Consider the following 16,362-nt stretch of genomic DNA (forward strand, 5'->3'; position numbering starts at 1 on the left):
CTCTGAAGATTTACGCTATTTCAGTGCCGTTTGCATCTCTAAAACCTTGAACATTTCAGAGGGTTCTTCACCTCCCATCTTTACTAGAGCCTCTCGCGGCCCCTTTTGTAAGCGAGACACGCCTCCTGGAGGCCACAGGCGAAGTTTATTTCCAGTTCTGAAAACCTTGCGGCCTGCAGTCGGGAGCCGGTGTGGCTCCGGGTCCGCAGCCCTAGGGCACCTTCTCCACAGCGCTCTGCACGTGCTCGCCGCTATGCCCCTCTGGGCCTGCTCTACTTTAGACGCCGAGCGATTTCTGGGTGCACGTGTGCATGATGCATGCGTTCTAATTCACTGCAGATCTTCTGTGGGCGCCCTGTACCAGGTGTGTGTAGGGGGTGCACTGGACGTAAATCTTTCCCCAGGGGAGGGCCTGCAGTCTAGGAGAAAACCCGACTAGGCGTTGTAAGTAGATGGCCTAGGCATTGTACGTAGATGGCCTAGGCATTGTACGTAGATGACCTAGAGTCTGCCTCCGCATCTGTAAGACGCGGGCCGTGCAGCCTAAGGCCGGGGCCCTCAGAGATTACCCAGAGTCCCTAGCGGGGAGCCAGTACCGGGCCCGCTCTCCGCCCACCGCCCCAGACAGCGCGGCTCCATGCACAGGAACTGCAGCTTACAAAGGGGACACAAATCCCGCGGTCCTCAGAGCGCCCCACTGAGCAAGCGCGGGGCCGCGCAGGTGGGCGGGACCTCTGGGGCGGGTTTGGTGGTCCAGCCACTTCCGCTTCCGGTTCTGTATGAACTCTCCCGCCACCCGGGGAAAGCGCTTGCCGGGGTTTGTGTGTTTTCACGTCAGGTGTGGCTGGAGGTAGGAGAAGCCCCCGCGGGTTTGGGACGGACAGTAATCCTGGTGTTGAGGCTTGCGAGTCCAGAGAAGGAGGAGAGCGCTTTGGGGCTACGGGCGCAGAGGGTGGGTATCGAGTATTGGTGGCTTGTCCGGGCAGAGCCGCCGGTGCCGGGGCTGACAGACCGCCCTGCCTGGGGGGCGGGGAGGGCGGGAGCTGGGTGTCACTAGGCACCTGTGGACGCTCCTGAGAGGAGCTAAGACAGACGGGACCTGAAAGACTGTTGTCTGTTTCCCGGGGATGTAAGGGAGGAAGCGAGTAACTGGACCCTGCCCATGGAGTCTCTTACCTAGCCGGAATCTCCCGCGCTCTCCTCCGAATTCAGGGTTGCTGCCCGTGTGAAATCTTATCTTGACTCTTGGGACGGCAGAGACCTAAGGGTGGAGGCACACAGACCTCTAGTGAGCAGGCAGCATCACCTGCCGTTAGTGTTGCAGGAGGCTAGGACCACTGCTTGCGTCTCCTCCAGCGCACACCTCTCCCCACCCCCTTTGCACAATTGTTACAGGTGTATCGTCGAAAGTCTGGAAGATACAGAAGACATCACTCAGGGACACTACTGTTAACACTTCGTGCGTGCTCTTCAACCTCAATTTTTTTTCCCTTTAATGTGGAGTTTTTTTTTGCATTTTTTAAACTCCATTTTCTATCATTTCAACCATTTTATGTGCTTCCTTCCAAGGTAACAAGATGCAGTTTCTTGGAGGAAATCGGAGGAAACTGAGGTTGGCAGATGACCAGAGGAATGCTTGCTACCCACATAGCCTTCAGTTTTACTTGCAGCCGCCTTCTGGAAACATATCTTTGATAGAATTTGAAAACTTGGCTATCGATAGAGTTAAATGTGAGTGATTTGGATTAGAATTTATATATTCTTGAGAACCTCACTTATACTTTGTGGAAATGAATTAGAGTAATTTATTTCCTTCAACAAATATTTACTGAGGGTTTTCTGTTGAGATTTTGCCATTCATTCATTTATTCCTTGTACAGTGCCTGTTTATTGAGTGCCACTTTATTCTAGGTGGTAGGGATTTTGAGCTGAATAATGTAATTCTCACTTTCGTTGAAGCTGTATTCTAGTACATGGAGACAGATGTCCAAAATAATAATTGTAGTTTAGTATTTTAAGTGCTCTAGTAGAGGTAACTAATAGGGCTACTGAAACATAGAGATGGGAGTGATTGTCCTAGTCTGATTAAGTAAAACTTCTTAAGAGAAGTTGAAATGTGATCTGGACCTTGAAGGATGAGTAGCAATTTCTCAACAGAGAAGAAGTGAAGGGTTTTTGCAAGCTGGGATAATGGCCTGTACAAAGGCTTGGAGGCATGAGAGAGAGTGTCATATTGGAGGGAACAGTGACAAGTTCAGGGTAGATGGAGAAGTATGGGTAAGCAAGGGCATTTTTGTGCCAAGATATGGTGTAATACTGGGGTGTAAGAAGGATGTAGCAGTTTTACTGGGGACCTACTTCTGTGTGTTGGTGGAAGAAAGAAATAAGTTAGGTGTAAACTGAAACAAATAACGGCACTATCTGTAGAGTTTATGTTCCACGATATCCTGGTGGGAAGATCAGAAGTAGAGGTGAGATACTGTTAATCATTCTTAGAGGAGCAGGGTGAGAACTGCTAATACAGAGTATCTGTATTACCTGTTTGTTGAATGAAGGTGAAGGCAAGGGAGAATGGGTTCTGGGAAGCTTAAGCAGTTTCATATGCCTCATTGAGATTAAGGTGATGATTGAAAAGCGTCCCTTGGGTTTGGCACTTAGGAGGTGAGATGGTAAGGCAGTGACAGGAAGGGAGAGATTGAAGGGATACTAGGAGGTGTAATTGACAGGGTTTGGTGACTCTTAGCTATGAGGAGTGGTGGAACAGGTGGGGGTGGCTGAAGTTCCAGTGTGGATGATCTGGTGGATAGAAATTCTGCGGATGGAGGTGGGGTGGCAGGAAGAGGAGTGGGATTGAGGGGCAGAGAATGAGTTTGGTTCGGGACACCATAATATGGAGGTACCTGGGGGACATGAGTTTATGTTCAGGATTCATTTTAGAAGTTTTTCGTTCTTGAATTAAAAAATGTCTCTTTTCATACCGATGGCAGAATAATTCATCTGAGGAAGGGTTGACAGAGGCTTCAGGAACCTTTGGACAGTGTGTATGTAGCATCTAGTCACGGTGGCTTGTTTGCTTCTTCACTGCTGTCTTCTCCTCTGTTTCATCAGGAAGGGAAGAACTGTCTTCTGATGAGTCTGTGCTGAGTCAGGGAAGCCGACTGCCTCACAGACGGCTCCACACGAGGGCTGTACATGCAGACACTTCTGCATCCCTCTGAGGGGATCCTTCTGCACCACTGAGCAGTGGTGCTCAGTCCATCAGTGATCTGCTTCCCATCCCTCTCTTCCTTCTGGTTGAGAATCCCTAGTGTGAGATTATGCTGTGGGATGTGGGTATTTTCTGTACATGGTGGAGATTATCCTCTGATAAACATATATAACATATAATGTACTTGCAGAAAATAAAGCTTAAATATTGTCGTCTTTTATAAACAAGTAATTATGGGATTGGTAGCCATAGACTTTATTTGTCTTGGATTTAGTTTTATAAAATTATCTTGCATTTATATGTTTTATTCATTTCTTCTGTTTTTAAAATTTTTTCTAGTGCTAAAAGCAGTCGAGAATCTTGGTGTGAGCTACGTGAAAGGAAGTGAGCAGTACCAGAGTAAGCTAGAGGCCGAGCTTCGGAAGCTTAAGTTTTCCTACAGAGTAAGTAAAAGAGGGAAAAAGATGTTTCTTTGGTTTGTGTATATTCATGTACTGGGTATCAGTTGTGGGAAAGGTCTTGTATTAGGCATAGGGCTTTAAAAAAGACTCTTCTGAAGGAACCTACAGTCCACTATGGGTGATTGACATGCAGTCAGACTACAGTGCTGCAGGGTTTCTTGACCTGGGGACTGTGGACATTTGGGGTCTGATGATTCCTTGGTGCGTTTAGGGAGCTCGCTGGCATCTCTGGCTTCCACCCAGTCCATGTCTCCAGACATTGCCAGATGTGCTTTGTGCATTACAGGGTGACGAACTCCAAGAGCACAGAGAATTAGCTCAGGTTGGGGAGGTTTGGGAGGGCTTCCCAGACGAGGTGGTGCTGGAACCGAATCTTGATGGATGTGATACAGTTTTTATTTTGGGAAGATGACTGCCAACAGCAGATGGACAGGGTCATCCTTGGTGGGGAAAACTAGTTAGGAACTTGGAGATGACGAGAGTGAATTGAATGGAGGTAAGAGGACTGATTGGAGAAATAGTGAGAGGGTAGAATCGGAAGATCTTAGTGACTGCAGAGAGAAGGGAGAGAAGAGTTCTGAATGACACCTGGGTTTCTGGTGAGACAGCTGGCTGGATGGTGATGATATACAGGAGGGGAGGCAAGTCTTTTTAGAGGGAAGACGCTGAGTTTAGTTCTCGACATGACTTTGAGGTACTTGTGGAGCTGTCTGAGGCCAGCAGGGTGTGCACACGGATCTGGACTTGGGGACCTCTGGGGTGGGGGTGCACATTCAGGAGGAAGGTTGGCATCATCAGGAGTAGGTGAGGCAGCCAGGGAAACATTTGAGTGAGAAGAGAAGAGGATGGAGGCCAGGATGTGAGGAATACAACATTCAGGTGGAGTGGAATGGGGGGAGTCTGGGAGGGCAATTGAGGAGGAGCTGCCTTGGGGTGGAGATCAGCCACTCTGGCAGCCAGGGAAGCTGGGGTCTCAGTACTGATGATCATGATACGCAGGTGATGATACAACAGCACACATTCATATTGTTCTTAACCATGTCCCAGAGTCTGTTCTAAGTGCATCACGTATATTAACTCATGTAATCCAGACAGCAGTCTTAGGAGGGTGGGTTCTGTCATCATCCCTCTTTATAGACAAGGAAACTGATATTGATAGGCTAGTAACTTGCCCAAGCTCATAAGATGGAAAACAGTGCAGCCAAGATCTGAATCTAGACCTCTTGTCTTCATGGTGGAACAATTTCAGACACTTAGAACCAATAAGATGAGTTGTATAGAATCATCGGATTTATCAGCAGGGTAGAACCTTGTAGGTAGAGGCAGAAGCTGGAACAGTGGTGGTGTTTGGAGGAGAGAGGTGAGAGGTTGATATGGAATACATCCTCTTCTAACGTGTAGCTGAAAAGACACAGGGGAAGTAGGTCTGAGTGTAGAAAAAATTGAGGGAAAAAGAGAAGATACACACACATACAACAGTGGTTACTTGAACACGTTTGTAAGCTGAGCAGAAAGATCTAGAAGAGAAAAAAGAGGAGGGAGCTTGAAGATACTTTGAGAGAGCATTTGATAAGTCAGGGTCCTTAGGAGGCAAGAGCAGATGGGCCATGTGGTTTCAGTGTAGGAATTAGCTTTATGTAGGAGGAAGGAGAGAGATTTGTCCACAGAGAGGGAAGGGAAGGCAGTACAGCATGTGGCGGCAGGAGCTTGGGGCTGAAGGGGGGGCCTTTATCTTCTGTAAAGTAAGTGAGGTCATGTGATGAGAGAGAAGAAGGTGGTGTGGCGGGGAGCACTGGCCACCTAGTGAAGATGGAAACAGCTTTCTTAAGACGTGAGGAAAGAGATGGTTACAGGCCAGATCCCAGCTCTGCTGCTTACAAGCTTTGTGACCTGGACAAAATTATATAACTTCTTTCTGCCTCAGTTTCCTCATCTTTAAAATAAGGATATAGTGATGCCCACCTCATAGGGGTTTTCAAAGGATTATATGGGCTAATGGATTAAAAATGCTTATAACAGTGCCTGGTACCTTGCAAATGCTCAGGATGTGTTTGCTCTGACTGTGTTGAGCTTGAATAAAGATGCCTTGGTGTTGGTAAAGGTCCAGTCGAGGTTAGAGGCTGTGAATTTTTAATGTTCCAAATTCCTATAGTTGTATATATCTTTCCCAGAGGTTCTTAGCGTTTTGGGAACAGGACTGCAGAGTGTATCTTTGGATTTATTTAGAATCTAGGTTTTGCCAAATGGTTGAAATGAAAGCAGTTGAGGGTTGATGTGAGAAGTAGTAGAAGAGGTGAGTGCCTGGGTGTAGGCTGGATGAGAAGGAAAGTTAAGAGGAAGAAAATAGTGGGGTCCAAACCCAGGAGGTATTGTTGTTCAGTTCTGTTTCATCTGATTGCTAACCTAAGTAAAATGGTACTCACCCTGGGGAGCATATTATGAAATCTGTGTTATTGAAACTCCTGCTTTACCATTGGCTTATGCTGACTCAGTATTTCTTTACACCTTTTACTGTTCCGATGCATTTATTTTTTTCATGTGCCATTGTTTTTAAGGAAAACTTGGAAGATGAATATGAACCCCGAAGAAGAGATCACATTTCTCACTTTATTTTACGCCTTGCTTACTGCCAGTCGTGAGTATACCTTTGTCCTCCATGGTCAAGTCTGACACCTTGGGTTGTAAACTGGTCTAGGAGGGCTGACAGGCATTGTACTGATTGTAGGAAATCCCAGAATAATGTCAGAAACCAGTGGCTCATGGGCGGAACACTGTTGCAGAGAATTGTTTGAAACAAGTTGTTTACTAAAAAATAAAAAAAAAATTTTTTTTTTTTTTTTTTTGCAGATTTTGCCTGTTAAAACACTTTTTACTTTATGGGAGAGACTCTTCATTTAGGATTTAAAATTAGAGGGGATTTCATTAGGAAGGACTTTTGATATTTTTTTCCCCCAGAAAAAAAATGGTAGTATTTATAAGAAATAATGAATCAAACACATACTTGAATCTGCACAGGGCTTTAGATGTTGACATTTATGGGCTGGTGCACATTAGATTAAGATCTTTCCTTTGGTAGTTGGTTTCTTATAAGTCAATAGCGCCACCCAGAGGGAGAAGGAGTTAGTTGCTTTTTTAAAACTTTTTTTTTCCTGTATTAATTTTGGTTAAATTACATACTTATTATTATGTTTCTTTTCTGTTTCTTTTTGGTAATAGGATTATCAAATGGGAATCTTGAATTGGTGACTATCCCAAGATAATAACTGAGAAATTATTCACCAGCTTTAGTCCCAGAGTTTTTCTTTTGTAAGAAAGCACATGCAGTTTATGCAATTTATGCAGTAAATGAATTGCTGACAATGTGAAAGTCATTTGGGGAAAGAAAATTAAATCATATTTTACATGAAGTAGCATAATTATTTTACAACAACAATAATGCCCATCTGTCTTATAAATTAATGTATGTTGATTTAAAAAATTGAGATATCCTAGTGCACATTAAATTTTGTGAAATTATAAACTATAAAGCTGTAAGCAGAGTTTACTTTGCATAGTTTGATCATAATCCATTCAGAGATAAAGTTACCTTTAAAAACTTTTGATGTTTATTTGGCATTGACTGAAGGGATACCCCATTTTCTGATGTAAATGGCTATTTTGCAGTTACATTAAAAGAAGTGCACTGTTTTATGTTATTTGATAATAATGCAGCTAGGCTCGAAGTATTCTGTATTTAATTCTTTTAATTTTATGTTCATAACACCTTTCTCCCCCATATTCTACTCATCCCAGGGAGATTGTGGCATGTGATATGTATTCACACTCTTATCATAATAGAGGACTTGATGCTTTTAACTTCAGTCTTTTGGCATCTTGCTCATGTTTGAATATTGTTTCATAGAAATTTCTTGGATTTAATAATCAGTGGACTTTGAAAATAGTCAGTGGACTTTTCACTTATAATTTTCTTGTCTCCATTTTAGTGAAGAGCTTAGGCGCTGGTTCATTCAACAAGAAATGGATCTCCTTCGATTTCGATTCAGTATTTTACCCAAGGACAAAATTCAGAGTTTCTTAAAGGATAGCCATTTGCAGTTTGAGGCTGTAAGTATATTTTTAAAGTCATTCCCGATTGTTATCACCGTTCATCCCTCCCTTAAGTGTTGGTGTTAATGTGTGGAGTTTGTTCTCTTTACATTTTCTTCCTAAGTACCCACCTGAAACAATAACTATTGGCTTTGCACAACAGTGAACCTCTCCCTTCCATAACTAGAAGAAAAGAGGCTCCTTAGTACCAGAGCTGCACATTTATTCAGTTGCTGTATTAAATATGTGATTTATGAAAGCACAAAAAGGTTTAATTTATAAAAGTTTATCTTTAACCAGAATCTTCCAGACCAAAAATTTAAAGCTAATAATGTTCTAAAGAAAACAGAGAAGTGGTAGTAGTTATTTCCAACAATGAGGTTTGGGGGATAATACTTTATTTTAGAAGTCAGTTGTCGGTAAAATATCTGAATAGTTTTAAGGTATAATTTTGTAGACAAATCTGAATGAGTTACGTGTAGTAATTAAACAAAATAGAAGAAATGTTGTGTGCGTATTTAGCAGGGATAATTATTGTGGGTGGAAATAGAATTTATGTCTTTTAGGTGAGTGTGCTGCAGTGGGAAGGGAGAAAAATTCTGTTTGGAAAACTTAGAGCAGTCAGATGGCGGTAGGATGGTTTGGGACTCTATTTGGGTGTTAGAATGGGTGTCTTGAGGCCAAATAAAGTAAAAAAAAGTAGAAGTTGGAGTAGGTGAAGGACATTGTCCTGCTGAGAAGTAGATGTGCCCACTGCAGCAAGAACCAGGGTGGGTTATTTCATTGGGGGAAGGAGATTGTGTGAAGGGAAGTAAATAAACCTTTGGTGGACATTTAGTGTCTGTCATATGCCAGCAAGGCACCTTCCACAGTTTGTATCACGTCTGTGAACCCTGTGAGGTTTCTGAGTAACGTCTACCTGGGCAGAGAAAAGCGTTGGTATCAGAGCCGTCTCACCCAAACCTCCTGTGTTTTCCACTTTGCTTAGAATGCTGATCCTTAGTGAAGTCCGTTATTGCTAATATCAGTTACAGTGCATTTGTCCTCTCATATTAAAAATAATTAATTTTTTTTCACTGTTGTTGAAATTATGGTTTTATTAGGTCGAGAAAAAGTGTTTGTGAGAAGATTTATTCTTTACTCTAGATTGTCTCAATAGATCAGGTAAATTTTTTTAAGCAAAAACCATAGTTTCTTTTTTTAAAAAACTTTTTTATTGAAGTATAACATATACAGAAAAGTGCACAAATCATAACTGTCCAGCTCTCTGAAGTATCACAAAGGTTAAGAAAGAGAACATTGCTGTCACCCTGTGCTGCCTTGTGCCTCCTCCCATTTACTAACCCCATCTCCCTCCTGATAACCACTATCCTGACTTTTAATATGATAAGTAATTCTGCCTGTCTTTGAACTTTATGTAAATAGTATTACATGGTATGTTTTTTTCCCCCAGCTTTGTTGAGATATAATGGACATACAAATGTTGTGTCACTTTAAGGTGCACAGTGTGATGATACACGTATATGTTGTGAAACGTTTACCACAATAAGGTTAGTTAACACATCCTTCACCTCACATCATTACCATTTTGTTGTGGTGGTGAGAACCTTTAGAATCAACTCTCATAGCAGCTGTACGTGAGATCCCTAGAGCTTATTCCTCTTATAATTGGACGTTTGTGCCCTGTGACCAGCATCTCCTTGTCTGCTCTGCCGCCCAGCCCCTGGCAACCACTGTTCTACTCTGTGAGTTGGACTTTTTTAGATTCCACATATAAGTGAGATCACAAGTATAATCTTTTATGATCGCCTTATTGAGATAGAATTTACATACCTTGACCTTCACTCTTTTAAAACATACAATTTGTTGGTTTTTAGTATAGTCATAGAGTTGTGCAACCATCACTTAGATTTTAGAACATTTTTGTTACCCTGAAAAAGAAACCTGTGCCCAGTAGTTGTCCCTCTCGATTTCTCACTCTGTCATCCCTTGGCAACAGCTAATCTGCTTTCTGTCTCTGTGAATTTGCCTATTTTGGACATTTCATATAAGTGGACATTTCATATAACTTGCGATCTTTTGTTACTGGCTTCTTTCACTTAGCATAATATTTTCAAGCTTCATCTATGTTGTATATGTGGCATGTATCAGTACTTCATTTTATATTCATTTCTCTATTCAATAGTTGATGGACATTGGGTTATTTCTACATTTTAGCTATTATGAATAATGCTGCAGTGAATATTTGCATATACATTTTTGTGTGGATATCTTTTTATTTGTTTCAGATATATATAATACCTGGGAGTGGGATTGCTAGGTTATAGGGTAATTCTGTATTTAAACTTTCGAGGAACTGCTAAACTGTTTTCCAGAGTGCCTGTACCATTGTACGTCTCACTAGTGTGTGAGGGTTCTAGTTGTTTCACATTCTCCAGCAATTGTTGCTGTCTTTTTTTTTTTTTTAATACAGCCATCCTGGTGGGTGTGAAGTGATACTTCATTGTGGTTTTGATTTTCATTTCCCTAGTGACTGAAGGCATTGAATATCTTTTCATGTGCTATTTGATTATTTGTATATTTTCTTTGGAGAAATATGTATTCATATCCTTTGTCTATTTTTTATCTGAGTTATCTTTTTATTGTTGAGTGTTACATATTCTTTCCATATTCTGGATACAAGTCCACTATAAGATATGTGATTTACAGATTTTTTTTCTCCCATTCTGAGGATTGTCATTTCATTTTCTTGGTAAGATCATTTTTTAGAAAACATTTTATTTATTTACTTATTTTTATTTTTGGCTGTGTTGGGTCTTCGCTGCTGCGCACAGGCTCTCTCTAGTTGCGGCGAGTGGGGGCTATTCTTTGTTGCAGCGCGCAGGCTTCTCATTGTGGAGCTCGGGCTCTAGGCACGAGGGCTTCAGTAGTTGTGGCGTGCAGGCTTCAGTAACTGTGGCTTGCAGGCTCTAGAGTGCAGGTTCAATAGTTGTGGCTCACAGCTTAGTTGCCCTGTGGCATGTGGGATCTTCCTGGACCAGGACTCTCACCCATGTCCCCTGCATTGGCAGGTGGATTCTTAACCACTGTGCCACCAGGGAAGTCCCTGTTTTTATCTTTTGTTACTTGTGTTTTTGTTGTCGGATCTAAAAGGGATTTGCCTAATGGAAGGTCGTGAAGATTTACTCCTATGGTTTTTCTCTAAGAGTTTTATAGTTTTGGTCCTTACATTTAGCTCTGTTTAGGTCTATTTATATTTTGAGTTAATTTCTGTGGATGGTGTGAAGTAGGGGCCCAACTTCATTCTTTTGCATGTGGATATCGAGTTGTCCCAGCATCATTTGTTGAAATGGCTATTCTTTTCTCTTTGAATTGTTTTTTCACTCTTGTCAAAAGTCATTTGACCATAAATGGACTCAATTTTGTTAGTTAGAGCTGTGTGTCTCTCCTGTGTTGGTACTGTGTGCTCTTGAATATTGATTCCTGTAGTTTTGTAATAAGATTTGAAATAGAGAAGTGTGAATCTTCTCACTTTGTTCTTCTTTTTCAAGATTATTTTGGCTCTTCTGGGTTCCTTGCATTTTATGAGTTTTAGGATCAATTTGTCAGTTTCTACCAATAAACCAGCTGAGGTTCAGGTTTAGGATTATGAAGACTATGTGGATCAATTTGGGGAGTATTGCTATCTTAATATTAAGTCTTCAGATCCATGAACATGGAAATTTTTTCTGTTTCTTCAGATCTTTAATTTTTTTCAACAAAATTGTGTACTTTTGTTAAATTTATACCTAAGTATTTTATTCTTTAATGTCATTGTAAGTGGAGTTGTTTTCTTTATTTCATTTTTAAAATGTTCATTGCTAGTGTATAGAAATCCAGTTGATTTTTGTATATATCTGGTATCCTGCACCCTTACAAAATCATTTATTCTAATAGTTTTTAGTGGATTCCTTAGGAGATTATGTCTCTTATAAAGAAATAATCCTTACTTTTCAATCTGGAGGCTTTTTATTTATTTTTGCCTATTTTCCCAGGCTAGGATCTCCAGTACAGTGTTGGATAGAAGTGGCAATAGTGGACATGCTTGTCTTGTTCCTGATTTTAGGGGGAAAGCATTCAGTCTTTTACCAAGACATATGATGTTAGCTGTGGGGTTTTGTAGATGCCCTTTACCAGATTGAGGAAATCTCTTTCTAATTTTAGTTGAACATTTTCATCATGAAAGGGTGTTGGATTTTGTGCTTTTTCTGCACCTTTTGAAAAGATCATAGAGCTTTATCCCTTATTTTATTAATATGGTGTGTTACATTAATTGAGTTTTGGATGTTAAACCTTGTTGGGATATTCCTGGGATAAATCCCCCTTGGCTGTATTGTATGATCCTTTTAATAAGTTGCTGCATTTGATTTGCTAGTCTTTTGTGGAGGATTGTGTTTATTGATAAGGGATATTAGTCTGTAGTTTTCCTATGATGTCTTTGTCTGGTTTTGGTATCAGGGTAACATGGGCCTCATATAGTGAATTGAGAAGTGTCTCTTCCTCTTCTATTTTTGGGAAGAAGTTGTGAAAGATTGGTGTTAATTTTTTAAAAACATTTGCTAGAATTTACCAGTGATCTGTCTAGGTATAGGCTTCTCTTTGTGGGGTGTTTTAAAATTGCTAATTCATTCTCTACTTGTTGTAGATCTATTCAAACTTTCTAATTCTTTAGACAGTTGTGGTAATTCCTGTTTTCTAGAAATTTGTCCATTTCATCTGTTATCTAATTGATGCATACAGTTGTTCATAGTGTTCCCTTATAATCCTTTTTATTTCTAAAGATTGGTTATGATATCCTCTCTTTCATTCTTGATTTTACCCATTTAAATCTATTTTTCTTTTGATCATTTAAGTACACATTTGTCAGTTTTGTTGATTTTTTCAAATAACTTTTGGTTTTGTTTTTTTCTCTATTTTTCAATTCCTTATTTCTTTAATTACTCTTTATTATTATCAATTAAAAATTTTTATTATTTCCTTCCTTCTGCTTGCTTAGGGTTTAGTTTGCTCTTCCCATCTAGTTTCTTAAGGTGGAAGTTTAAGTTACTGATTCAAGGTGTTCTTTTTTTTCTTTTTAATTGTAATATAGTTTACGTACAATATTAGGTTAGTTTCAGGAGTCCTACATAATGATTTGGCATTTGCATATATTACGAAATGATCACCACAATGTCTAGTAACCATCTGTGCCCATAGAAAGTTACTACAACATTATTGACTATATTCCTTAATCACATCCCCATGAGTTATTTGTTATCTCTTAATTCCCTTTACCTGTTTCACCCACCTCCTGCCCCCTGCCTTTTGGCAAACAGATGTTTGTTCTCTGTATCTATGAGTCTGTTTTCATTTTATTTTCTTTGTTAGTTTTGTTGTTTTAGATTGCACATGTAAATAAGATCACACCATATTTGTTTTTCTCTGTTTGACTTACTTCACTTAGCATAATACCCTCTAGATCCACCTGTGTTGTTGCAAATGGCAGTGGCTGAGTAATATTCCATTGTGTATATATATACATACACACCGTATCTTCTTCATTCATTCCTCTCTCAATGGATACTTAGGTTGCTTCCATATCTAGATTAAGGTAAATAATGCTGCAGTAAACATTGGAATGCATGTATCTTCTCAAATTAGTGTTTTTGCTTTCTTCAGGTGACTACCCAGAAGTTAATTTGCTGGATGATGGAAGTTCTATTTTTAATTTATTAAGGAATCTCCATACTGTTTTCCATAGTGGCTGCACCAACTTATAATCCCATCAAGAGTGCACAAGGACTCCCTTTTCTGCACATCCTCACCAACACTTATTACTTGTCTTTTTAATGGTAGCCATTTTGACAAGTATGAGGTGATATCTCCTGTGGTTTTGATATGCATTTCCCTGATGAGTAGTGATGTTGAGCATCTTTTCATGTGCCCATTGGCCATCCGTATATCTTCTTTGGAAGCATGTCTTTTCAGCTTGTCTTTTCATTTTTTAATCTGGTTGTTTGTTTGTCTTTGTGATGTTGAATTGTGTGAATTCTTTGTATATTTTGGATATTAACTTTATCAGCTATATTGTTAAAATATCTTCTCCCATTCAGTAAGTTACCTTTTTGTTTTCTTGGTAGTTTCCTTTGGTGTGCAAAAGCTTTTAAGTTTGATGTCACATTTGTTTATTTTTGCTTTTGTTTCCCTTGCTTGAGGAGACATATTCTAAAAACTATTGCTAAGACCAGCGTCAAAGAATGTACTGCCTATGTTTTCTTCCTGGAGTTTTATGGTTTCAGGTCTTACATTTAAGTCTTATTCCATTTTGAGTTTATTTTTGTGCATGGTGTGAGAAAGAAGTCCAGTTTGATTCTTTTGCATGTACCTGTCCAGTTTTCTCAGCACCACTTATTGAAGAGGCTATCTTTTCTGCATTGTATATTTTTGAAACCTTTGTTTTAGATTAATTGACCACATAAGTGTGGGTTTATTTCTGGATGCTCTATTCTGTCCCATTGATCTATGTATCTGCTTTTGTGCCAGTACCATACTGTTTTGATTACTGTAGCTTTGTAATATAGCTTGAAATCAGGGAGCACGATACCTCCAGTTTTGTTTTACTTTTTTAAGATTGCTTTGGCTATTTGGGATCTTTCGTGTTTCAATACAAACTTTAGAATTACTTGTTTTAGTGCTGTGAAAAATGCCATTGGTATTTTGATAGAGATTGCTTTGACTCTGTAAATTGCCTTACGTAGTATGGTCATTTTAATATTATATTAATATTAAGAATTAAATATTAATTCTTCCAGTCCATCAGCATGCTTTATCATTCCATTTGTTTGTGTCATCTTTAGTTTCTTTTATCAGTGTCTTATAGTTTTCTGAGTACAGGTCTTTTACCTTCTTGGTTAGATTTACTCTCTTAGGTATTTTATTCTTATGGATGCAATTGTAAGTGAGATTGTTTTCTTAATTTCTGATAGTTCATTGTTAGTGTATAGAAATGCAATAGATTTCTGTATATTAATCTTGTATTCCACAACTTTACTGGGTTCATTTATTAGTTCTAACAGTTTTTCAGTGGCATCTTTAGGATTTTCTGTATATGTATCATGTCATCTGTCAACAGTGACAGTTTTACTTCTTCCTTTACAATTTGAATTCCTTTTATTTCTTTTTTTTGTCTGATTGCTGTGGCTAGGACTTCCAATACTATGTACAATGAAAGTGGTGAGAGTGGACACTCTTGTCTTGTTCTGATCTTAAAGGAAATGCTTTCAGCTTTTCACTGTTGAAGATGATGTTGGCTGTAGGTTTGTCATATTGGGCCTTTATTATGTTGAGGTATATTCCTTCTATACCATCTTCGTTGAGCGTTTTAATCATAAATCATTGTTGAATTTTGTCAAAAGCTTTTTCAGCATCTACTGAGATGATCATATGATTTTTATTCTTTGTTAGTTGTACATCACATTAATTGATTTGCAGATACTGAAGCATCCTTGCATGTCTGGGGTAAATCCCATTTGATCATAATGTATGCTCCTTTTACTGTATTGTTGAATTTGTTTTGCTAATATTTTGTTGAGGATATTTGTATTTGTGTTCATCACTGATTTTTTTTTTTATTTGTGGTGTCTTTGTCTTGTTTTGCTATCATGGTAATGCTGGCCTCATTGAATGAGTTGAGAAATACTCCTTCTTCTTCAGTTATTTGGAGTAGTTTGAGAAGGATAGGTTTTAGGTCTTCTTTAAATCTTTGGTAGAGTTCACCTGTGTTGCCATCAGGTCCTGGACATTTGTTTGCTGGGAGATTTTTGATTACTGATTCAATTTTTTTTTTTTTGTGGCACGCGGGCCTCTCATAGTTGTGGCCTGTCCCGTTGCGGAGCACAGCCTCCGGACGCGCAGGCTCAGCGGCCATGGCTCACGGGCCCAGATGCTCCGTGGCATGTGGGATCTTCCCGGACCGGGGCACGAACCCGTGTCCCCTGCATCGGCAGGCAGACTCTGAACCACTGCGCCACCAGGGAAGCCCCACTGATTCAATTTTAATACTGATAATTGGTCTGTTCACATTTTCTATTTTTTCCTGATTCAGCCTTGGGAGATTGTGCATTTCTAGAAATTTATCCATTTTTTTCTACGTTGTCCATTTTATTGGTGTATAATTGTTTGTAGTAATCACTTATGATCCTTTGTATTTCTGTGACGTTGTAACTTTTCCTCTTTCGTTTAATATTTTATTTATTTGGGTCCTCTCTTTCTATCTTGATGAGTCTGGCTAGAGGTTTGTCAATTTTGTTTATATTTTCAAAGAATAGCTTCTTAGTTTCATTGATCTTTTCTAATTTTTTAGTTAGTCTCTATTTCATTTATTTTTGCTCTGATTTTTATTATTTCTTTCTTTCTACTAATTGAGTTTTGTTTGTTTTTCTTTTTCTACTTTCTTTAGGCGTAAGGTTAAATTGTTTTGAGATTTTTCTTGTTTTTTGAGGTAGAGTTATATCACTATAAACTTCCATCTTAGAGCTGCTTTTGCTGTATCCCATAGATTTTGGATTGTTGTGTTTCCCTTTCACTTGT

The 16,362-nt window shown here is 39.5% G+C and overlaps 1 protein-coding gene across 4 annotated transcripts in view; it reads left to right on the forward strand.

Annotated features, from left to right (window-relative positions):
* Positions 1 to 756: 756 nt before the first annotated feature.
* Positions 757 to 16,362, forward strand: part of PRIM2 (DNA primase subunit 2) — a 292,124-nt gene continuing 276,518 nt past the window's right edge. For 3 of the 4 annotated variants that reach the window (XM_022581481.3, XM_089918942.1, XM_089918941.1), the window contains exons 1-5: positions 757 to 850; positions 1,570 to 1,731; positions 3,548 to 3,651; positions 6,225 to 6,304; positions 7,653 to 7,773. In XM_022581481.3, the coding sequence (XP_022437189.1) occupies positions 1,578 to 1,731; positions 3,548 to 3,651; positions 6,225 to 6,304; positions 7,653 to 7,773 (459 nt within the window). In that variant the 5' untranslated portion in view covers positions 757 to 850; positions 1,570 to 1,577. Of the gene's footprint in view, positions 953 to 1,569; positions 1,732 to 3,547; positions 3,652 to 6,224; positions 6,305 to 7,652; positions 7,774 to 16,362 lie in introns of all 4 variants that reach the window. The other variant, XM_022581482.3, reaches the window with a different exon arrangement.

The sequence above is a fragment of the Delphinapterus leucas genome, chromosome 10 (assembly GCF_059928025.1).
Source record: "Delphinapterus leucas isolate spDelLeu-1000000601 "Yukka" chromosome 10, BTC_Dleu_Yukka2, whole genome shotgun sequence".
NCBI classification, from domain to species: domain Eukaryota; kingdom Metazoa; phylum Chordata; class Mammalia; order Artiodactyla; family Monodontidae; genus Delphinapterus; species Delphinapterus leucas.